General features: G+C 41.3%; 2 protein-coding genes across 18 annotated transcripts in view; one reads left to right on the top strand and one right to left on the bottom strand.

The window, feature by feature from the left end:
• Positions 1 to 24,414, top strand: part of LOC144930211 (uncharacterized) — a 778,762-nt gene that overhangs the window by 374,640 nt on the left and 379,708 nt on the right. For 10 of the 17 annotated variants that reach the window (XR_013635332.1, XR_013635334.1, XR_013635331.1 and 7 more), the window contains 3 exons: positions 5,741 to 5,785; positions 8,228 to 8,283; positions 15,294 to 15,523. Coding sequence is in view for 8 of the 17 variants with exons in the window: in XM_078851597.1 (XP_078707723.1) it covers positions 15,441 to 15,523 (83 nt within the window). In the remaining 9 variants the exon portion in view is untranslated. The remainder of the gene's footprint in view (positions 1 to 5,740; positions 5,786 to 8,227; positions 8,284 to 15,293; positions 15,524 to 24,414) is intronic. The other 7 variants (XM_078851599.1, XM_078851600.1, XM_078851593.1 and 4 more) reach the window with 2 other exon arrangements.
• PRL (prolactin) lies at positions 10,283 to 20,078 on the bottom strand. The gene is made up of 4 exons (XM_073331892.1): positions 19,905 to 20,078; positions 17,752 to 17,859; positions 15,264 to 15,443; positions 10,283 to 10,474 (listed from the first exon to the last, which is right to left on the bottom strand). The coding sequence occupies exons 1-4, from the start codon at positions 20,052 to 20,054 to the stop codon at positions 10,283 to 10,285; spliced, it is 630 nt and encodes a 209-aa protein (XP_073187993.1). The 5' UTR covers positions 20,055 to 20,078.

Here is a 24,414-nt window from a genome sequence, read left to right as displayed (position 1 = left end):
CCATGTGACCCTCCGCACATGATTCCTCCCTACCTCCAACCCGGGGCCCCCGTGCTCTCCCCATGAGCCACATCCATCCCACGTTACCTTGGGGCGGGGTTGGGGGGGAGCTCTGTTGTCCTCCCATTGCGCCAGAGACTTCTGCTGTACAGACCCCAGGCAGGAGGACTCAGGAGACAGCTGTATGGATGGGCTGGGGGCAGGCTCCTCCTGTGTCTTTCCAGTATGCCGTACAAGCTATAAATATCTTACTGGTACAGCGTACTGGACCATACCACCATACTTGCACCACTGACCGTTGGGCTTTGCAGGGCTGTGGAACAATTTAGGAACACAATTCTATCTTACCTATGCTGCAAGCATGAATTGTGTTTTAAATGTCTGGCACTTCTAAGTTGAACTAGGTGTAGTAGTAATTACCGTTTTAAATGAGGATGCAAAAACAATTGCATTAGTGCTGCAAATAAAATCAAACGGGTAACCTCCTCCCTTAATTTTTAACTAATAGACAAGAAAAATATGGCAGATGCATGCTTTTCTGAAAAAGAACATGCACATGCATTGAAAATCTCTTACATCTTACTGTACCATGCAACTGTGAGTTATGGGGGAGGGGTTGCATTAGTAATTAGTGGGTAGAGCAGATGGCGCAAGCTTGGTTTATAGTGATGTGTCCATGGAAATAATCTGCCAAGTGAATGTTCACTGTAATAGAGTTTTTCTTTATTTAAATGCATTTGAACCAAATACTCACCTTCTCAGAGGACTTCCTATGAGAAAAAGCCATGGCAGCATTAAAACAGCTAGAGGAAATGCACTGCTTTCATCTAGGTGCTGAAAAACTCTTCTCAGTATTTGTTTAGTGGATACAAAATATAGATTTAATACTCTGATCAGTGACAGAGCCTGAGAGAGAGCCTAAGAATCCAATCCCTCAGATTTTGGGTCACTTTAATTAATCTCTGTGGACTATGCTCAACTCAGGAGATAGTGCATGGTATGAATAAATTCTTTATTTTAAGTAGATTCAAAAGAGCAAGTGGCTGCTTATTTGTAAGATTATTCCTATCATCAAAAACATCCTGTATCAACATGATTGCAGGGAAGTGTGTATGTGTTGTTTACGGACTCACTCCCTGATAAGTATGGTGTATATTCGAGAGACTCAGGCAGGGGTCCTAAACTTCCTAATATAACTCCACCTTGCTCCCCTTGGCCCTGAGCAGACATATGTCATAGTCATAGGTGTCTCTCATGCACTAACATGTGCCAAGCCAATATCCACAATCACAACCCTTTCTTCCAAGGGGCCGTGTGGTACGAGATGTATAGTGCTAAAATACCAAGGTGATGAGCATTGTATAAATACCTAGACAGAGATTAAGTAGAGGTAGTAGGATTTTCACTGTACCCTTCACTTTTCACTGGCTATTTTGGCACTACTTTATTCTCCCATGGAACAGTAGTGACCCTTTTCTGAGGATGGTATGCTGACACAAACTAGAATCATTGTCCCAGAGACAGAAAGCATGACCTCCAGGAAAATGCAGTTATCTACCATCTTAAAAAGTCCTTTAGATTTTTTTCATCCGGTTCTTTTCATATTGTTTGTTCACCTAGATTGATTCGCTAGTGAAAATAAAAAGAAATAGATCCCCCTAAAACATCTTGCGAATACTTATTTAGGCTTTTGCTGTACATTTGTTATGGTACCATTGATCAAAAGCGAATCTCTCCATAAACTCAGACTGCATGCTGCACTTTCTTCATTCATATGACCCTTGAGAGAGAGGAGAGAGAGCTTTCTAATAGCGATAAAAATATTGTCTAGTTCCAGATCTCAAAAAACAGGATCTTACTGTTTTTATTTTGTCACTTTGGTGCAAAAGGGACACACAAGGAATGGATTCACCTCAAATAGCCCTAGAGCTGCTTAAAAGACTTGCCCTGTTGCTTTATTGCAATAGCTTTAACGCAGGGGACCACAGAGAATGCACTGATTCTCCCACAGGTATTATGTCAAGGCACATTAATTTAAGCAGCTTTTGTCATATAAGGTCACAGTACAGGCTCTGTAGGTTCAGAATGATTGATGTGCCTCAAAAAAGTTCAGAGGTTTGTTTTGGGTTGGATAAGCACTTAGCTCAGATAAGTTTCTAAACTTTTATCTGAACCTTTCTTTGTCAGCAAAATTGGGCTGGAAACCTCCTGAAAAATGGGTCCCGGGGAAGCGTATCAGTGCTACTTCCTTCTGGAAATAAGGCATACATTTTGAATGGTGAGAGTAATTAACGATTGGAACAATTTACTATAATGAAGGATTCTTCATCACTGACAATTTTTAAATCAAGATTGGCAGTTTTTCTAACAGGAAAAACTCTGCTCTAGGAATTAGTTTGGGAAAGTTCTATGGCCTGTGATATACAGGTATCAGACTAGATGATCACAATGGTTTCTTCTGGCCTTGGGATCTATGAATCTATGAAAAAAGAAAAAACCCATCATCATGCCTGCTTATAGGCTTGACCGTGCAAATGGTGCATGATGCTTATCAGGAGCACAATAATAGTATGTTAATGTTGCAGGATGTATTCCTATGTTAGCAATAATAAGAAATAAGTTATAAAGAGATAGACTATGATAAAGACTAGGTTTTGTAAACTGTTTCATCTCACATAGATTGTAAGCTCTTTAGGGCAAAGGCCTTTTTTTAGTTCTGAGTTTGTACAGTATCTATAGTGGAGTACTGGGCCATGACTGGGGCTTCCAAGCACTACGGTAACACAAATAATAAATGTTCAGCAATAACTTTCTTACAATAATGATAAACTTGTAAATGAAGTTACTAGGTCAGGTAGGGAGAGGTTGATACTGAAATATATTGGTAACTAGGAAATTTTCTGGATATGTGGGTCATTTAGCACCCAACACAATCCACAGGATATAAATGCACATTCAATATTTCATATTCTACATTCTCCCTTCTGCAACATGCAATGTATGGAATATTAAAATGAGTTTTAAAGCTGCTTTGATGTACCAGCTTGAGTGATCTTAGCATTTTTGATGACTCACACTGTCATTCATTTACTGGTGTGATTTCATAAATGATCTGAACTCTTCAGTGTAAACCAACCCTATCATTTATTAAAAGAAGAAAAGTGCTTACATAATAAGTGTTGTGTTGTTTGACAGTAAAAGAGAATTTTTGTGGAACTATTGCTATTAAATAGTGGCAGTAAATACCTTTCATTTTTATGCTTGGTAAAGTATTTCCTGATGGCAGATTGGATAAAAATGCACAGAAATGTCTGCTGTATTGTTTTTCTTAAACATTATGGTACTTTGACTAGTATCTATATCATAATTTTCCAAGTTGGCATGAATGTAGCAATTTCCAGGAAAAGGCTCTGCCTAAAATTTTGATCTCCAGTAATTGTTTTTGTTTTTTAAATGAAAACAATGTCAATAAAAACCCCAAGACATTATGGCTTCTCTACAGGTCACTGACTTTTGTGCATGTGAACAAGTATTTCAATGACCCCAAAAGTGCTAGTCTTTCTGTATACTCCTGCTCACTTACGTAAGCACCAACATCTAATAGCGCTGGTGGGTCTTCGACTCCCCTCTGCCCCTAGCCCCGCCCTGGATCCACCCTTCCCCAAAGTCTCCGCCCCCTCCCTGTCCCTATTCGACTCCTTCCCCACTGCCTCCCCTGAGCGCGCCACATTCCCGCTCTTCCCCCCTCCCGCCAGGAGCTTGCTACAGCTGTTTGGCAGCGGTAAGCACTGGGAGGTAGGCAAGGAGCTGGGACATGGCACGCTCGTGGAGGAGGCGGAGGAGGAGGTGAGCGGGGTCGGGGCAGGGAGCTTGGCTGCTGGTGGGCGCTCTGCACCAATTTTTCCTAAATTTTCCACTAATTTTTCCCCGTGGGTGCTCCAGCCCCAGAGCACCCACAGAGTCAGTGCCTATGCTCACTTACTCTGTTTCCACTAATAAGATTACAGTGTGCCAATGAAGTGAATGGGGAAGATGGTGATGGTTTGAGTTACTTCTGATGACAAAATTCAACCATTCAGCAAATTACATGAACGCTGCTCAAAGGGTGGGGGGTGGGGGTGGGAGGCAAAAAAGCAAGCTGCAATTTTTCCTCAGCAGGCAAACGCAAGAAGTTGGGATGTGGCATAACAACCTATTCTGTGCTCTCCCTCACCCTGCCCCAAACACACACACAGTCTGAGCAAGGGAACTGAAGTGTTCCTAGGTGAGTAGTAGAAGATGAACAGAGGTACAAAGGAGAGAGTAGGTAGCATAGCAAAAGGCAACAGTTTTCTCTGAAGTAGATCATATCCTAGGAGACAGAGAAATGCATGGTAAAATTAATTTACCAATTGGTAGCCAGCCTATAGCTCGGGCTAAAATGCTTTTATATTTCTTTTGCACTTCATAGAATTAGCCTTTGGGTATTTGAATAAATCAGAACAAAGAAAATGGGAGCAGGAAATATGTCCCCTTTACCTAACGTAAGGACAGTTCATGTTGCTAGCCCCTGCCAGAAATAGATGTAGTTTACAGTACATCAGACACCATTGCTCATATTTTTTCATTTCCTCTTCCCAGCTGAATAAATGAAAGGAAATGAAAAAATCACTACCATAAAAATGTACATTTTTCTATATGTTCAATTATGGAGGGATGTCTCTAAACACAGACACAAAGCTCCGAGGAAGGTAGATATTGCTGAAATGTTGTCTGATAGTCATTTTAACTTCAAGATAAGAATTGCTTAAAAACAATGAGATATGAGTGAGTCTTTTGAGATCTTCAATGTTTTGTTTTTACTTGTGACTACGTTAAGCCAGTTTCTTTACATTTATTTAAATAAATAAATTGATGGGGGTGTGATCTCTGGATACAATTCCCACTGGTTTCAAGTTTTGATGTTCATTTGAACACGAATATATGCCTGAATGTGGATTTTCCAAATACCAGATGGTGGCAGTTAAGAAATTCTGAATACGCTAACATTTTTTTAATATTAACAACATTTTGTGGATATTCAGTCTTGGTCTTGGGTTTAATTGAACACTGAGAGAAAACTTCAGTCATCTAAGCTGTGCCTACAAAATTTGAAAGCACAAATTAAGGCTCTGATCTTGCGTGAGAGTAACTTTACAGACATGAGTAGTCCGAATTAGTTCAGTGGGAGTAAGTATGTCTGTAAAGTTATTTACATGCCTATGTGTTTGTAATATTGGGGTCTAAATGTATGCAAATATATAGATAAGCATGAAATTACCCGGTTTGTATTTGGACATTACACCTGCTATTTGTGTCTATGCCCGTTTTTCATTCATTAATGTAGGTACTTATCTTTGGCAATATGCCCTAAATGATTGGGGAATTCCTTAACTTTCTGAAATTGAATGTAAATCTTCAAAAAGGTGTGTCCTGTTTCCAGACCACAACCCTTGTTAGTAAAATTGAGTCCCATTTGGAACTATTTTTGTGAAAGTAATCTTTACTGGAGAATTACCAAGTGCTGGAATGCAGCCAGTTAAACCTAGAGAAAGAGAGTGTGTCTAATAGAGAAAGTTTAGTACTTGCTGGCAGCTTACTGTAGGAAAAGAGAAAAAAGAAACTGGAGGTTGCCACAGAAGTTACCGCATCAGTATTTAGTACTTGATTATACATGGCATTCACTGTGTATAACAGCTTCCCCTTTCTATTGTTATTAAAGCTGGACAAGATGTGTAAAGCTGTACCAAATGCAAGTCACAAGAAGGTGGGTTAGATTTTTGCCCTGCCTACACATTCCACTTTGTTGTGATTGATGATTAATTGAACCATGATGAATCAGTTTTAACTTCTGCATCATTTATATTTGGTGTAATAGGGCCTGATCCTAAGTCCAATGAAATCTGTAGGAGCTTTGTCATTCATTGACTTTCATGGAAACAGGATTGGGCCTAGGGTGACCAGATAGCAACTGTGAAAAAAATGGGACGGGGTGGCGAGTAATAGGGGCCTAAATAACAAACAGTCCCAAAACCTGGGACTGTCCCGATAAAAACAGGACATCTGGTTACCCTAATTGGGCCCATACTGCTGGAAACATGGGTCCCAGTACTACTGTTACTGGATTGCAAATGTGTTGTATCTAGAAGGTGAGACTTGTAACCGAAAACTCTTATTAATTGATTTTGTATTCTAAAAAATATGGTCTGCCTCAATAGCACAAATCAGTGCTATGTAATCTCTAATGTCTACATAGAAAAACTATACTTTGTGCTTGTATACTTATATCTAGCCTAAAGATCTCAGAGCACTTTAGGAAAGTGGGTAAGTATCATTAACTTAGTTTTATAGTTTGGGAAACAGAAGCATGGAGCACGTAAGTAATCTCCCTATAGTTACACAATGAGTTAGTAGAAGAGATGGGAACAGAATCCAGAAGTTCTGAGTTCCATTCCAGTACTCAGTTAACAGATGTACTGGTTCCCATTTGAAGATAAATACAACCAATAATAACCATATGTCTGTTTATAAGCTTTAAACACCCAAGTAGCTGAATGTTTCATAAATATTAGTGAATTAACAACATCCCTGACAGCTAGTAAAGTATTATCCTCATTTTATAGATAGGAAAATGAGGCACAGAGTAGTTAAGGGACTCAATCTTGTAAAGTCCAGAGTATTTCTGGCATGCAGCACCCTCAACTTTCACTACTGGCGCAAAACTAGGCACCAGACAAAGTCCCTTCGGTATCTACATTTCAGACATTAGGCATGTGCACAGCTGCCTAGGCCGTGAAGCCACCAGGCTGCTCTGGCGAAACTGTATGGAGGGCCGGGTCAGGAAGGCTGCGCCTCCCCAAACAGCCTGGCCCCCGCCCCCTATCCGCCCACTTCCCACCCCCTGACTGCCCCCCTAAGAACCCTTAACCCATCCAACCCCACCTGCTCCTTGTCCCTGACCACCCCCTCTTGGGATCCCCCACCCCTAACCGCCCCCTTGGAACCTTACCCCCTATCCAGCCCCCCCGCTCCCTGTCCCCGACCCCTATCCACACCTCCACCCCCTGACAGGCCCCCCGGGACTCCCACACCTATGCAAACCCCCCCCCCCCCCGCGACCTACTGCCCCTTATCCGACCCCCCACCCCCTTACCATGCCACTCAGAGCACCAGGACTGGCAGCTGCGCTACCCGGCCGGAGCCAGCCACACTGCCTGCACGGTGGTGTGGCTCCGGGGGAGGGAGGACAGTGGGGGAGGGGCTGGGGACTAGCCTCCCCGGCCTGGAGCTCAAGGGCCAGGCAGGATGGTCCCGAGGGCCGTATGTGGTGTGCAGGCCGTAGTTTGCCCACCTCTGATTTAAGTAGTCCATACAACAGCGTCCCCAAACTTTTGAGGGTTGTGCCCCCCCTTATCCCTGTCCATACCCCCCACTCTTCTGGAACTGGGCTGGGAGTGGGGCCGTGGCTCTGGGAGGCAGAGAGGGGAGACGTGGACAGGGGTAAGGAGGCTGAGCCCGGAGCTGCAGCTGGGGGTGGATCTGGGGTCAGGAGCAGGGCCGCAGCTAGGGGCAGAGGGTGTGAGCAGAGCCACAGCTGGGGTGCGGTGGGGGCTGGTAGCTGGGCCCATGGCCAGGTGCTGCTCCACTCCTGGCCGTGCCCCAGGCTGGGAACAGAGCTGTTGCTAGCAGCCAAGTTTGGGGGCTGGCACAGGGTCGGGCACAGAGCCTCACTGACGCTGGGGATGTGGCTGAGGGCAGAACTGGAGCAGAACTGGAGGCAGGGAAGGGCTGGGTAGCACTCCTTCCCAACACCCATGGGGGCTGGCCCAGGTCCCGCCGTGACCTCCTGAATGTTCCTCCGTGCCCCTATAGGGAGCATGCCCCACACTTTGGGGACCTCCGCCATACAAAATAGAACAGCTTCCTCCCATCAAATTCCATTTTCTTCCATGAAATGTTCAGGTTTAGTTATTAGGAATACTTTTAAAGTTGTAAGAATTTTGAATTTTCACCTATATCATTTAATATAACCTTCGAACAAAAGCTCTTAAAAACTAAAAATGACCTTTCCCTGAGCATCTGATTTTTGCTTCTAATATCAGGAGTGAAATCCGGACTCCACTGAATTCAGTGGGAGCTTTGTTATTGACTCACCTCACATGTTTGCAGCCAGTGACTTCCTCATTTTTACTTTCTCCCTTAACTTTAGGTAGCCATGTTGTGGAGATGCCTGAAGACCTGGAGAGTAGAAACTGCATCCTGCAGGTACTGTCTCTGCCAGGACATGGGAAGGACAGGTCTAATTTTGACTATGGTTATGGGATTCTGTGTGTCTCTCTCTCTCTCTCTGTGACAGCTGCGATGACTCAGTAAGTTAACCAGATCTGTTTCAAATGTCCCTTTAGCTAAACAGCTGCAATCCCAGTCTACTTTTCAGTTGTTAAAATTCATTTTTGCTCATCTTTCCTCTGCTTCTCCACCAAATAAAAAAACTCCCCAAATCATACTAAAACAAGCTACAAGAAACCAGATGTTTATGCTTTTTAAAAAAATGAGTTATCCATTACAACAGTTGTTTGAGGGAAGTTGAGAAGCTGCACTTTTGAAGCTGCTAACTTCTCCTTTTGGATGGCTACATCAAATCTCACTAGTTTTTTGTAGAGTGAAGAAAGTTATTTTAGCTCTGGAATTAGAAATGTCTACTGTTTTTAGGCTAATTTCACCTGAATTCAAAGTGTGTGTGTCAGTAGCCACGCTACTTTGGACTTTGATCTCAAGAGAAATTAAAAGTTAATTATCATGGGGACATCTCAACACATAGATAGGAGCTCTTGAGTTGATTGTGATTCAATAGGTCATGCTCTTCCTCCTGAGTACTAGAGAGATGTGCTGCCTTTTTTTTTTAAAATGAGATCTCAAACTGAAGTTCTAAGCATTTGCGATCAATAAAGAACTTGTGGCATTGTTTTTACAACAAAAGGCATGTTACTTCCATTATCCAGATGAAACTCCACTTTGAGCAACTACATTCGGCCTACCCAGTTTTACCCATTTGCTCCCTGTCCTTAACTGTTGTGTTGTACACCTGTAGACTATTAAACAGCTGCTGCGCCCAGCCATTGTTTGCTGTATTTCAGTGGTGGCTAAAGTGATGCTGCTTATAGCAGTTGTCAGTAGTGACTGACTAGGAAGAAGTTTGTTTTGTTCTGCCTCTCATTAAATAGCTGTAAAATGGGAATAACAATATAGTATAAAAATGAAATATGAAGTTATAAAGGATTTAAAATATCCAGATATGTACGCAGCACATGCAGTTTAGGTAAGCAACTATCATTATACCCACTGGAGAGATGGTTAAAATGAGACATGGAGAAATTAAGTGACTTGTCTGACAAGGCATTGTAGTCTAATCAAATAAGTATGTGCCTAGTAACTATGAGCCCATGTTCCAATCTTGGTTCTCAAGTTGATTTGCTGGGAGACCTTAGGCCCAAATTTTCCAAAATGCCTAATAATTTTAGGTGACTTCGTTTTTGGGTGCTCAACCTCAGTGTGCCAAGTTGGGTGCCCAAAAACTGAAGCACCCAAATTTAGTGGAAACAATTTGTCTGTTAACTTCTCTTAGCTTCTGCTTCCCTACTTGTACAATGCAGGTAATACTAAATGCGTACTTCTTAGCGATGTTGTGAGGACTTAGTAAGTAATGTTTGGAAAGTGGGAGAATTAGGATTGGAATGGAGGACCACCTTGCTTTCCAGTGCTGAGGTTAATCCTCTAGATTATGTCCCTTTAATTTTAGGGGTGGGTAGGGAGGAGGGAATTAGGACAGCCCATGTTGTGCATCAATAACTGGAGATGGAGACCCAAAAGAAGAAGCTTGTGTTGCTAAAGATTTAAGGCATAGCAACCATTTTTCCTGCACTGATTCAACTCACATATTTATGCATTTTGGTTTTAGTAATATTTGTATTTGTATTTGCATGATTTGGTTATCACTGAGATGCCAGTAGCTGAGTTAAGTAAACAGTACAGTGTATTACTACAGTACAAGGGATTTATGATAAAAGTTTTTAAACATTGAGATAAACAACATTATTGACTGCAGCCAGAAACCATGTAAACATGCATAAACGTTATTGGTGGTCTTTATACAGCACAATGTAATTTCTCAGAAAGTTTGCAACAAAAAATGACAAAGCAACAAGAAGGCCCCCTTGAACGATTTAGTGATATCATTTCAGTGAGGGATGGGCCTAGTGAATACTTAACAGTTGCTATCATGGATAAGGCGACATTTTAACAGCTTCAGGTAGTTGTCAATTTTGTGGGAATCCCTACGCAGGCAGTGTAGCAGACTGTAAAAGGCAAAGAGACGGGAGTCCTCATCTGACATTTGCAGGGATGGGAGACCTGACCACCTGGAGTAGACTTCATTTTCTATTTCACCAGGATGAACCTAATCAAAAGGAAACAAAGTGATAGTATTTCATTGACAGTACTACTAGGCTAAGCAATAGAAGCTAGGGAATCAGACAAGAGAGTTCTAGGTAAAGCACCAAAGAGCCAAGTAATGCTTGCCTTGGGTATGCTGTCTAATTGATTGAAGCTTGTAAAAAAACATCTGGTTTACATTATGGTTCCAAAGATCTTCGAGGCATGATACACCCTAATGTATGGAACATTAAATCTGTACCTCAAAATAATGCCACATTATATTTCTATGTGTATCTATATGATTTTGCTATCAGTCTTTCACTAAAAGTTTGCTCTTCTACAGTATATAGAGTGCTTACCTGCTCTAATGCCTGATGGAATCTGATTTCATGACAAAGCCAGTCCTTCCATCATGTGCAGACCTGCCAATGGCATTGCCTCTTGGTTCAATCTGCCTTTAAGTTTTCCTGGGCAGGTGGATGGATCTGCTCTTTGGATTTCTTTACATGTGCCCCCCTCCCAGCTTTGTCTCAGGCCTTCTCTGAGACAATGACTCTGGTATGGACAGCCTCAGGAGTATGTTAAAGGCAGAGACAGACATCAAGAGTGCTTCTTCATATAAACATCCACTTCTACAAAGCAAATACTGGGGTCCAGTAGAACATGAGGGGAAATCATAAGTGATTCAGTGAAATCTGATAGATGAGTATGAGTAAAAACTCATGTAGTCAGTGAGCGTCTAAAATAAAGATTGGTTAAACTCCCCTCATTTGAAGAAGTTTTCATCCATTTTCTCTTGTCAAGGACAACTATACTTAATAGCAGGAGGATCATCTCTTCCTATCACCACTTGCAAAGCTGATTCATCCCTCCTGTGAAAACCAGTGGGGAACAACTACAAACCAAGACTGCCTATGGCTGTCTCTGTCTGGGCAAGCTATTGGCCACACTGCAATAGTCTTGCCAGTGGATAAGAAACCATGACTTGACACTACTGATCTTGCCAACCTGATCTCTAAATCTGTTTCTAGAATGAGAACAATGTAAGAAGATAATTCTAGCAGCACTTAATTTCCACTGTTTTCTTGGACCCCTTCCTGCAGGTTTTACAGATGGATATAGATGGAGATGTCTCAGCTTTAATTGATAGATGCATTTGTGGTCATGAACAAAGTCAGGTTGCTGTCTAAACAGACTCCAAACTGAGAGAATAAGACCATGTTTTATTTATGCTCTAATAGAAGTTAGTGAATACTGTGAGCACTTCTTAAGGATGTTCAGCTGTTTAGAACTTGACCAAAGCCAGTGAAGTCTGAAACTTTGTAAAGCCCAGTTCAGCTACTGATTGATTTATGGGATCTGTCAGAGGTCCCATTAAACATAAACAAACTTGAGCTGCTTTTAGACAGGAAAGCTTTCAATCAGTTACTCATAACTCATGTACGGGTACTGTGAGACAACTATGTTGTCTAGGCTTACCAAACTAGGGGGTGGGGGGACCATGTGTCACAGACTTTCTCATAATGCTCGGGAACCAGATCCAAGACAGAGAGGAGGACACCTCTGCAAGGAAAGATTCCATGTTTATTGTCAGGGAATCCTTGCAAAATGCAAGACTTCAAGAACAGACTCTTAAACACCTCTTTTCCAGTTTGGAGAGCTGTAAGCAATACTATATATATTACTTACTATATATATAGATATATATGTTAAAAATAGTATTAAGGTTGCAAAGTCAAGCACCCAAAGGTAAGGAAATGCCAGAATTAAGGTTGCCTCCATGTGTGTGTAGATTATGATACAGTCTTTAATTACATGATCACAAATTACTTTTTCCATGAAGTACCTGTGTCATTCAGTGCACAGGGTGCAGAGCACTCAGTGAACCACTATTCAATATTTTTTTTTCCTCATTGCTCAGTGTGTGACCTAGGCCTTATTTACTGCATGCTATTCAAACCCTGCTCTGAAGAATGAATTATTATTTCCTCATGGTATCTGAGTGTTTCACAAACATTAATGACAGGTTTCAGAGTAACAGCCGTGTTAGTCTGTATTCGCAAAAAGAAAAGGAATACTTGTGGCACCTTAGAGACTAACCAATTTATTTGAGCATGAGCTTTCGTGAGCTACAGCATCCGATGAAGTGAGCTGTAGCTCACGAAAGCTCATGCTCAAATAAATTGGTTAGTCTCTAAGGTGCCACAAGTACTCCTTTTCTTTTTACAAACATTAATGAATTTGTTTAATATTTATTTTGTTAATATCCCACTTTATGGATGGGGAACTGAGGAACAGAGAGATTAAAGTAAAAAGTATCCACTAAATTTGGGTGAATACTTTTTGAGATAATGCTCTAGTTCAAAAAGAAATATATTCTTTAACTGTGTTTTACAAGAGGTCAGACTGGATGATCACAATGGTCCTTTCTGGCCTTGGAATTTGTGAATCTGTGAGATGTCTAGGACCTGATTTCTCAGAGTAAATAAGGCAGGGACCCCTTCAGACAACAGCCTCTTTCTTTATCCAACCCTGATTCATCCCAAGAGCAGGTTGAATGTGTGCACAGAATGAGGCAGGGGTCCTGTGGAAAAAATAGTTTGTGATCATGTAAGTAAAGACTGTATAATAATGCATAGGCTGAGTGGGGCTGAATTAAGGCTACCTTCATCTGTCATTTCCTAACTTTTGAGAACTTGACTTTGTAACTTTAACAATGTCCTTTTAATGCAGTTTTTGTGGGTGTAATTTCCTAGGTTTTTAAAAAATAAACTGAAAAAACAGAAATTCCCTCATGGGACATCATATTGTCACCCACATGGGACATTTGCAGAATTGGAATCTTTAGATTCTCTACAGAGACCCCTGCCACTTGAGCCAATGGAGTAAATGATGGCAGTAGTAGGTTGTCGTCCTCTATGTGAATCAGTACTATAAGGGGATGAAACAGATATTTGCTCTCAGGAGAGGAATGGTTAAATTCAGGGATCTTGAATTCCTTTCCAGGCTTTGGAGCAATGTGTTCTCTAGTGGCCACAAAGTCTTCTGCCTGTTTTCCCCAAGCTTGACTCCTTCTGCTCCTTCCTCTCCAGCCTGTCCGAGTCTCATTTCTCCTCCTGTAGCCAGTCCCAGTCTCAATTACTCAGGCTTCTCATTCCAGTCCCAGTTCCCCACTTTTGGCTCCTCATCCAATTTCTCTCTCTTCCTCCAAGGCTTCCAGTCAGCCCCACACATCCTGTCCACTCTGGCTCTCGGTCAGTATCCTCTGGCTCTTCATCCAATTTCAGCATCAACCCACTCAGTTCCCAGTGCTAGTCTCCCTGCCCAGCCAATTCCAGTCTCTTCCCAAAACTCCCAGTCCCAGTTCTCTCCCTCATGCCAACTCTCCCAGTCTTTACTCCCCAGGCTCCTTGTCCCAGTCTACTCCCCCTGGATCCAGGCTCATCACAGCCTGTAGCAGCCAGGAACATCAATTATAGGGAAAGTCCTTCTCAGACCCCTGAAGCCCCAGGGTGGAACACATTCAATTCAGATGGAATGTTTGGGGAATTAAGCTGTAACAAGTCTCTATTGAGCATGTGTGAATTGCAAATTTTCAAAGGCTTATCTCTTGGATAAATTTGGTTGGCTCTTCAGATGGAGGCAAAGCCCACCCACCTGCCAAATTTCAAGTTGCTACTTGAAGTATGAGGCCACTAAAGGTTTTCAAAGAAAAGGTCACCTAGAATATTTTTCCCTAGCTTTGTTCTTGGAAACGACTCAGCCATTTTGTCTGAAATTTTCCAAAAAATCCAGCCTGAGGCAGACACCCAGCATAGGAAATTTCAGCCCAAATAGTTAGTTTGGCAAAGTTATAAGCAACTGGAAACAGGGTCTTATAAGGGGAAATGTTGGGAACCTTAATGATAGTCAGTGCTATCATCTCTTGTACATATATGGTCTTTTCACTTCTGCATCACAATCATTCCATTACTAGACTAAAGACTCTTGCATAGTGGAAGCTTTTCCAGGAGGCATCATTAGGCCTGGCATAATCTTAAAGATACAAATGAATACCCATCTGTGCAGGAAAAAAGTTCTCCTTCCCCTCTAATCGACAGAATTACTTGTTCTTAAAATTAAAAATAATCTGACTTTCTAGCCTCTTTAGAGAAATAAAAAGATGCTTAAAAATTAGGCAAAGGATATTAACACAGTATCCACAAACCACCTCACAAGGTTAAGATGACACACATTTCAAATATTAATCATTGAGTATGAAAGGAAGCATGTTAGCGTCTAGTTATATAGTTCTGCTTGTCAGTGTTGTAGCATATGTTGGACTTTAGGATGTTTTTGTGTCAACTGTTTATAAAAGGTGATCCCTTCCTTCTGTCTACACATAGACACCAAAACTGTAGTGCAATAACAGCATATAGTTTCTTAGTGGCCAAAAAGGGAAGGAATTAAGGCATTGCTTCTTCAATGGGCAACATTGTGGGCCAGATTCTCAATTATAATTCAGCCTGGTGCCAGGGGGCCTCTTTTGTGATGGAACGCCAGCAGACCTAGGTCCTGCTCCAACTGCACCCTCCCCTGGTGTAGGGATGTGTTCAGGAAGGATGGAAGCTAAGCTATTCCATGCCAATCATCAGGTGTCCCTTTAGGGACAGTACATGGTTGGAATCAGTTAGAGCAGATGAGTGCTGAGAATCCCTCCCCCTCCCCCTCCCCCTCCATCACTCTCCTGCTCTGAACAGAATGAGCCTACTCCCGTATGTGGCTTCCTGGGAGCTTTGAACTAGGACATTGGGGCCCTAATGCTCACCTACCTGTCCAACTATTTTCTCCATTCCTTCTAGAAGACGCTTGTTCTGTTCCTCAATCTCCACAGCCTTCCAGAGAATGGTATCTGGAGCTTCTTTGATACTTTGCACTTCAGAGACCAGGTGGAGCAGGGGATCATTCCAGGAGCGCAGTACTCCCAGCACTAAATTCAGTAGGTCTTCATGCTGTTCATCAACATTAAGAAGATGCAGTTAAAGCAAGAAGACTATATGAAGGCAGCACGAGGAGGCAGTGTTGCACTCAGGTTGGAGCAGTGGTCTAAGACTGAGGGAACCTCGATTTTATTTCTAGCTCTGTCACCGATTTGCAGTGTGCCCTTTGGCACATCACTTGTCTTCTCCATATATTTCAGTTCACCCCTCTGCAAATGGTGTATTCATGTACATACAATCAGTTATTATTAAAAATGTGTTAAAAGAGAATTGGATGAATGGTGATAGAATACTGCAAATACAAAATATCACCAAAATTGTCTCCACAGTATATTGTATAGTGAGAGTGACTAGGATTAGCCTCTCTGAATGGAGTTGCATTTAACTTGATAATTAGCCAGTTTTTAATGAGACAGATTTAGAAGTCTGGTGGGATCTGAAGAAAAATCTCAGCACGGAATGGAAGATGCACTCTGGGGTAGGCCACTTAATGCCTTTTATAAAGGACTTCTACTGTCTATAGAACATAGTAAACATGCCCTGTCATCCTCCTCATCCCCTTTGAAAAGTTTGCTTCCAAGGAAAGTTCTTCTCTTTAGAAGCTTTCATTGCTTGGGGTTAGGTGGAAGCTCAAAAAGCTTTTGCTCTTTTGGGGGTGCTGCTAACCATTCTGCTGCACTAGAAACCTTTTGAAGTTGACACATGGGACTTATATTCTGCATTTGCTCCTGTGCTAAAAGAAAGAGAATTTGTAACCCTATTGTAATATTCTAAAAGGAGGATCTTGGGATTGCAAAACTGGGACTAGGGTGCAACTGGTAAAACATCAAACTCTGGCATAACTCTTTGGTGACTAAGCTTGCACACTGTCCTCTCCAAAGCATTTTCAAGGGCTAAAAGAAGGTGGACATACACATCTCTGATTATGGCTGCCATTGTTAAATGGAGAATTCAGAATTTAATGTGGCAATATCCAACATGACTCTCTTTACAAGTTGTTTGATTGTTGCAATTACCTTGTGTTGTTAAAGTCTCTATCTGAGTGATGATGTGGCCACTTCTTATCTGGTGGCTATTGCATGGTTATCTATTTAGAGTCTGTCAACTGCTACAGTAACTATAGAGCCAATAGAATAGTACCTACTGTATTTATGTGTCTCTTTGACTACTGAGGCCCTCTTTGGTCCTTCCTGTACCTTTTATTATCATGCTTAATTATTATCTATTTGTATTAAAGTAATGCCCAAAGGCTCCAATGAGAGTGCTATACAGATATAAAGAAAGACTTGGCCTCTGCTCTAGAGAGTAATTTGAAATAATATGCAGTAACTGAATGTAACATATGAAGAGAGGGAGACTGAGAGCAACAGGAGTAAGATTTTTTCTTTTATAGTACATATATTGAAACTGAATATCTGTAAGAATTTTCATCAGTATTTGACATTTTCTACTTTTCTTTTCCTTGCATTTGATTTTTAATTACCATACATACTCGTTCATAAGCCGAATTTTTTAGTAAAAAAGGGAAGCATCAGAGAAGGGGGTCGGCTTATGAATGGGTACAGAGAGAGAGCCCCTCCCCCCAACAGAGGGAGCAGGGAGAGGCAGCACAGCCAGCAGAGCCAGAAGAGAAGAGGTGGAGCCAGAGTCTCTCCACTTCTGGCCATGCTGCTCTCCCCCCCAGCCTCTGAAACAGCTGCAGCTCCAGGGCTGGCAGGCTGTGGCCGCGCCACTCGGCCCCGCCCACTGGAACATGCTGCGGCCACACCACCCAGCCTGCTGGAGCAGCTCCGGCCAGGCCAGAGACATCCTCCCCTGGCCCTCCCCAGATAAGGTGGGAAGGGAAGGGATGGGATGGGGATCGTGTGGGGTTCCCGGGCTAGGGGTGGGGTCATGTGGGGGGTGGTCACAGGGATTACTCCCCTGACCCCCAGCTTCTCCCTTGCAAAAAATTTCCCCACCAGTTGCTGTCCCGGCCCGTCAGGGTAAGCAGCTGGCGTACCGGGACACTTTGTTTACTTAGGTTTACCTCTGTGCCTGTGGACGCGGCCCACCAGCGGCTTATCCTGATGGCCCAGGAGCCAAAGTTTGCTGACCCCTGAATTATAGGGTCAGCTTATGAATGGGTCATAAAAATTTTCCATTTTTACTTATCCATCTTGGGGGGGGAGGGGTTGGCTTATAAACGAACCAGCTTATGATCGAGTATATACGGTAACTGTTTTATCTCTTTCAACTAATTGTGGCCTAGCCAGCTCTAATTTCACTATTGCCTCTTTCTCCTCCTTTCATTCTGAAATAGGTTAAAAATGAGACTCACGTGAATCTGCTGAGCTTGTTCTTTGTCTTCAGGAGTGGTTAGGGAGGAAGTGTGGCAGCCATTAATGGCCTTTGTAATAAACCCACGGCCTTGAGCATAGCGCTCATCCTGTGGATCAACAACAACGTGCATTTATGAAATAAATAAATAAATAGATGAGTCATGGCACAGATATTCTAAAGGAAATTAAGTAGGTATTGTTCCTTTGGTTTCATCTCTGCATGTGCTGTGTTTTGTCCAGTCACTATACAGAGAAGTAGTTTGGGATCAGATTCTTTTATTTGAGTTGATATGACCTAAAACTGTGGAAGGAAAATACTTTCTGGGATTAGACTCCTGCACAGAATCTGTTTAGAAGGGATAGTTCCTATATTTTAGTATAGTGGTTCTTACAACCCTTTCTGGTGGTCTGATAAACTAAATCATTTTGAGAATCAACTAATAGGGGATTTGGAGATCTGGGGGGTAAGATATGTGAGAGGAGAATCTTTCTTATAAAGTGGTCCACAGAATGAACTATGTGGATATCTTTATTTCTAAGTTACAATTTTGAAGTTATTTAAATATATTGTGATAGGAATGGCAGAGTTTCCTCAAATATTCTAGGTATAACTGGCCTATGGCTTGCTTGTGGCGCTTTATAACTGTACAGCTATGTCCTCCCAAAAGAATAATCTTGTTCGGTATATTTCACTGGAGATACTTTTTCTACTTCCTCCTCTCCCTCCCAAACTGCCTTATTAATAATTTTCAAATATTGGCACCTATACTTTTGCCATCAAATTTTATATCAAGCATGTATAAGCTCAGCAGTCAGTGACTGAAAGCCTGCAATGTAAGGGAGGTAAAGGAGTTGACCTTCAATTTTAAAGAAGTGAATATAAAAATTAAGAACCAGCTCTTCAGTTAGTATAAACTGGCATAGTTCCATTGAAGTCAAAGAAGCTATGTCAATTTATACCACCTAAGGATCCATCATTGAGTCTAGAAGGAATGTCCATCAAGGAGTCTAGAAGGACACTTGATGTCTTTGATATCTGAGTTTGTATTGAGTCAGTCCAGATCCAACCTTTCTGAACAAAGGGTCAGTTTAATGAGACCTGGTACAGTTTGCTTATGCCCTAGAAAATGTTTTAATGTTCTTTGTAGAAAACTAAAGGTCCAGTCCTATGGGGAAAAAGTATGTGATCATGTAAAATTAAAGACTGCATCATAATAAGGCTTGGCAGAATTTGATTTTTCAATGGATAATATCTATGGCTATTTTGAATAATTTTATTAGCTATTTAATAATTGTGGGAAATAAGTAGGTCAGATGATGAGGGGGGTCAGACAATAATTGTTTAATGACCGCAAATGCTGAGATTCAAAAGGTTAAAGCTTTATAACTGTTAAAACACAAACTGTCAGCACCACATGTCAAATAATCAAAGTAAATATCCTTAAATCAAACTCTAATAAGTTCTCAAGCAGCGTTTTTCTTACTTTGCCTATCTGTACATTTTGATTATTATCAATGGAAATATTTGTTAGTTTATGTATACGGTGAAATCCACAATGTACTGACATTTACCAGTCCTTCCAAGCCTAATCATAATGTGTATGACAAAGGGGATGAATTAAGGTTGACCAGGCAACCTTCATTTTGGTATTTCCTAACTTTTGAGTGCTCGAGTTTTCAACCTTAATATTCCTTTCATTTAGTTTATTGTGCAATTTTGTAGGTCTTTCTGAAAAGCAAACTGAAAGAACAGAAATTCCTCCATGTGGCACCTTATTGACACCCACTTGATTCATCAGCAGGGTCAGAACCTTTAGCTCCACCACACAGACCTCTGCCACTGGACCTAGTGGAGTAACTCATTGCAGTCGTAGGTTGTTACTTCTGTGTGGGCCAGTGCTGGAGGGGGATGACAGACTTTGCCAGTGGGTTTCACAGATATTTGCTGACCACAGAGGTGTGATCAGACTCAGGAATCTTGAGCTCCATTCCAGACTCTGGAGGGGAGTGTGCTGTAGTGGACACAGATACTACTAACCCTGTTTCCCCAAGCCTGAACCATTTTGTATTCCTAAGCTCCGCTTGTGTTTTTTTTTAAAGTATTGTACTGCAGTTTCTGTCAAGTCTCACTCATAAAATGCTGAGTACTTACAAATTCGTTGAACATTTCTGAGGAGAGGGAGTGGATATAGTGTGAGAGTTTAACTGCACGGTCAAAAAGATTCCCAAGGGAGACCTGACAACCAACAGACCCACTGGGACAGATTGGCAATGAGGTCACACCTTTCTTTGGCAGGAACATGTTTGATACCAGCAGAACCACCAGCAGCACACCTATTCAGGTTTAAAACAAAAAACAAAACACACAGATATATGGATTTAGAAGGCGTCGTATAGCAGAAACTATCACAATTTTTCAGGAAACAGGGTTCCCTGTATCACAATATACTGCGCTCTCTACTGTCTCTTACCACTGTACCTGCCTTCATTATATAGCAATAAGTGGAAAAAAATCAGCCTTCCTCACTTTGTAAATATAAATACATAATTATATTTTCATAGATACATAGTTGGAAAAGTAGGTTACTCCCTTTTATTTTTCTCCTGGCCTTCCACAAATGTGCTTTTCTTCTTTGCAAATGTTTGCAGTTTTTAAATTAATTTTGAGGGAGGGTGGTTAGGTCACTCTCTAAAGATTTTGATTGTCCTGGGAATTCCCTCAAAAGATTTCCAGCAGCTGTGCTGTTTAGCAGTTTGAGTTTAACCCTAAAGTGCCTACTGCTAACAAAATCCATAGTGTACTTCAGCCCCTTTCTGATCTTTTGAAGCTTTTACAAAGGACTTCTGAATGTCTTATAGACAAAACAGATCTGATAAAACTTTAACATTAACTTGACAGAATCAGTTTTCTACCCAGTGAAGTAAAATATGCACAGAAGTACAGTGAAATCTTTAAAAAATAATACCTGATAAATTAATACATTGGTTCAAATATTAGGATCCCATACAGCTAGAGGTAAAATGCACCAGAAAAATGACTTTATAAATGTACTGATTTATCAAATGTATTCATTTTATGTGTGCCAAACTAAAATATACCTAATAAAACAGAAGAACCACCTTTATATCATCTATTAAAGTAATAGCATGTAGTTCAGCAGGTTTCTCTCTGGCTTTGAACTCAGGAAAATTCCTTTTATCTACACAAGCATTATAATGCAAACCCGATAAACAGTGTATACTCAAAATGCTGCAGATAGAGGAGTGTGCTGAGAAAGACTCAGATGGTAAAGGAACATTGAGACTAGATGGCTCAAGAGATTGGGATTAGGTTACAGAGCCATGCACTTTTAAATCCCTAGTTTGATTCTGGACAATGTTGGTAATGACTGAAAGTCATTGCTTTCTGACAGCTATTCAGTGGTTTTTGTGAAATAAATAGGCAATCTGGGTGGTGTCGATGTTACATCCTTAAACCAATTATAATTTACATTAATCAGTACTCCTGTTAGTGTGAGGCCAGTATGGTCCTCTATTGGTATAATTGTGAAAAATCCAACTCTCAAGGAGGTGGATTAACTATGCCGATGGGAGAAGCTCTCCTGTCAATATAGTAGCATCTTCACAAAGGCCGTGTCTACACTGCCACTTGCAGCGCTAAAACTTTTGTCGTTCAGGGGTGTGAAAACACCCCCCCCGAGCGACAAAAGTTTTAGCGCTGAAAATCACCAGTATGGACGGTGCTTTGTTGTCAGGAGCTGATAAAGCTACCATCGCTCGTTCGGGGTGGTTTTTTTAATTGCCGGGAGAGCGGCCGCACTGTAACGTGGGTAATGTAGACAGACCCTTTAAAGCACTACAGCAACGCAGCTGCACTGTACATGAAGACAAGCCTGCAGAGAGGCCAACAGATATAGGACTGAGTAGATATAGGCACCAAACTACCTTCTCACTCTAGGAATAGACTTTCCATGTAGAGATGGAGAAAGCTTGCACTGATGCTGCCTGTACTGTATGTGTTGTATGGCTAAAGAGAGGACTTCAGTCTACAGACCTGTCACTCCAACACCTTTCTTCATTCTGTACCAAATTCACTCTAACTTAAAAGAAGCACACACACACACAAATATCAAAAAGCTAATGGCAAGAGACTTACCTTTCAACGAAGTCCCCTTGCTCATGGTAGTGAGCATGTGTGGTAACTTTCCTCACCAGAAAGAAGCCTGAAGTTCTTATTCTCATCTTCTGCGGGTGCCAGATTTATATACCCTCCAGGGGCCATGCTGCATCTATTCAGCAGGTTGTTTCCTATGCTTCCTCGTCATTGAGTTTACATTCTTAATTACAAACATCAAAATGCTCCTCTCTTTCATATTCATATTCAGCATGACTTTGTGGCTTGGGGGAGGGAATTTGATAAATTTGGCTGTGAGATCTTAGAGTGGACTGGAGTAGTACAATGATGGTCAGAATGAAAGAGTAGACATATTCTGCTCTTAGGTGCAAATCCCACTGATCTCTGTGGGAGTCTAGTTTAGGCCGGAGTGTTCTAGTTAGCAAGCTGGGAAAGATATCCCCAACTTTTACTGTCTTATTGCTAGTTCCCTCTCCACATGAGAAGGACACATGCATTTTCATTATTGATAGTTATGGGTAACTGTGTAAGGGAAACAGTATCTTGCAAAATCAACATTACAGACCTTGAGAGAGAAGTGAACAAATTGCACTGAAATCTGCCAAGAGAGGAAATGGAGGCTCCTCCAAATAAAATGCATCTATAAAACTAGTTTGTTGAAACCTCAGCATGATAGGAACACAGCTCAATTCAGGAAAGAGAAAGAACAGGGAGCCTAAATTTGAATCCAAAGTATTAGATCTTTAAATAGTAACCAAGAAGTATTGTTTTGTCCTGAATCTGAAAGGTGCTAAGGGAAGAGTGCAATTCTTATAATTAAACACACTTAAATTAAAAAAAAAATCAGGGAAGTTGTCGTGTTTGCTGCTTACTGAAGTATTATCTATTAATGGAAACCTAATAAAAGATGAGATTTTTATTGCAGATGAGAGCTACTTATTTTAAAAAATCTACATATCTACTGTATGGAAAGTAGTGGTTGTTCTAATCAATGGGATGTATAATTTGTTTCCAGATCTGACATCTCTGTGATAATCTACAAGCTACTCAGCAGGTCAGCTCTAGTAGCCCCATGTTATTATGTGAGGCCCATCTGTATGAATGTATTAGCGAGTGCTTAATCTCTCATCTGTTCCTCAGATCCATTTACCTATGAAAAAACTTTCCAAATTAAATGATTATAATGAATAAGGAATTAATTTTTAATGAATATCTTACCTTCAGATAACCCATTCCATACCCATGTAATGGGCACATATGGAACTCTGAATTCTTCATTGTTTTGTAACTGTGGATGTAAAGGGTGAAAATTAAAAACACAGGAGAGGAGAGTTCTAGAGGGTAAACTGTGGGATTCAGTGGTTGAAAAACAGTATTCAATTAGAAATGCGTCAGCAACAGGTTGTAATTACCAACAGGATGTTGCTCAGGACTGGGTCAATTATTAGTATAGTAGCTGCTTAAACTCATACGGGAATCAAACCAAGACGAGGCTTGGTTTGAGATCTGAGGCACAGGAAAGCAAGTCAGAAGAACTGGCCTCTGCACTCAGCCCTTTGTTCCACATACTTTTGGGCAAGTCATGTATTAACCTCCGTGTGTCAGTCTGATATACTTACCTACCTAACAGGTATTTTTTAGTTCTAGTTCATAATATTTGAAATCCTCAGACGCAAACCACCAAAGAAGCAAAAATAGTCTTCAGATTTTGTTGACATCTGCATTAGGAATTACTGAGGGCTTGTCTTCACTACTGGGGAGATAGACACTGCTGCAATCGATGCAGCGGGCATTGATTTAGCGGGTACAGTGAAGACACATTAAATCGACAGCAGTGCACTCTCTGGTCGACTCCGGTACTCCACCAGAATGAGAAGAGTAAGTAAGTAAACGGGAGAGTGTCTCCGTCAATGCAGCGCAGTGAAGACACCACGGTAAGTCAACGTAAGCAATGTCGACTCCAGTTACGTTATTCACGTAGCTGGAGTAGTGTAACTTAGGTCGACTTAGCCCCATAGTGTAGACAAGGCCTTAGAAACAGGACTGAAGATACTGTGCTTTTCTATTGTTCCTTCCTCCCAAGATCTCCAAGTGTGTTACAAACACAAATGGATTAAACTTCAAAACAATCTGAATAGGCAAAGGAATAGAAGAAACACACCTATGAGAGAGGGAAATGTAAAGGTGAAATCCCATTAACAGATGTGACTGCTGATAGAGAGAGAGGTTAAGTGGCTTGTCCTAGGTCTCACAGGAAGTCTGTATCACAGATGAGAGAGAACCAAGACCTCTTGATTCCCAGACCTGTGCCTTAAGTAAAGACTTCCTCACTGCAGTCATAAAGCCAAAAGAAGAGGGAGATATAATAATGAGGTATAGACAAAGAAAGAAAAGAAATAAGTCAAAGGAGTAATATTCTTTAAAACGATAACAATTTGTATTAAAAACAGTGAGACTCAATTATTATCTATAGCTGAATATTATGTTTGTTAGTAGAAAAAAAAGCAGTAACAGGCAAGCAGGCCAT

Source organism: Lepidochelys kempii, chromosome 2 (genome assembly GCF_965140285.1).
Source record: "Lepidochelys kempii isolate rLepKem1 chromosome 2, rLepKem1.hap1, whole genome shotgun sequence".
Lineage (NCBI taxonomy): Eukaryota > Metazoa > Chordata > Testudines > Cheloniidae > Lepidochelys > Lepidochelys kempii.
This window is presented reverse-complemented; position numbering and strand designations above follow the sequence as displayed.

Excerpts from the sequence above, each read along its gene's own strand:
- PRL (XM_073331892.1), bottom strand. The coding sequence starts at position 20,054 with ATGTTCCTGCCAAAGAAAGGTGTGACCTCATTGCCAATCTGTCCCAGT. Across the intron at positions 17,860-19,904 it reads CAGAAATGTTCAACGAATTT|GATGAGCGCTATGCTCAAGG; the intron begins GTAAGTACTCAG and ends GTTGATCCACAG. Across the intron at positions 10,475-15,263 it reads TGGAGAAAATAGTTGGACAG|GTTCATCCTGGTGAAATAGA; the intron begins GTAGGTGAGCAT and ends CCTTTTGATTAG.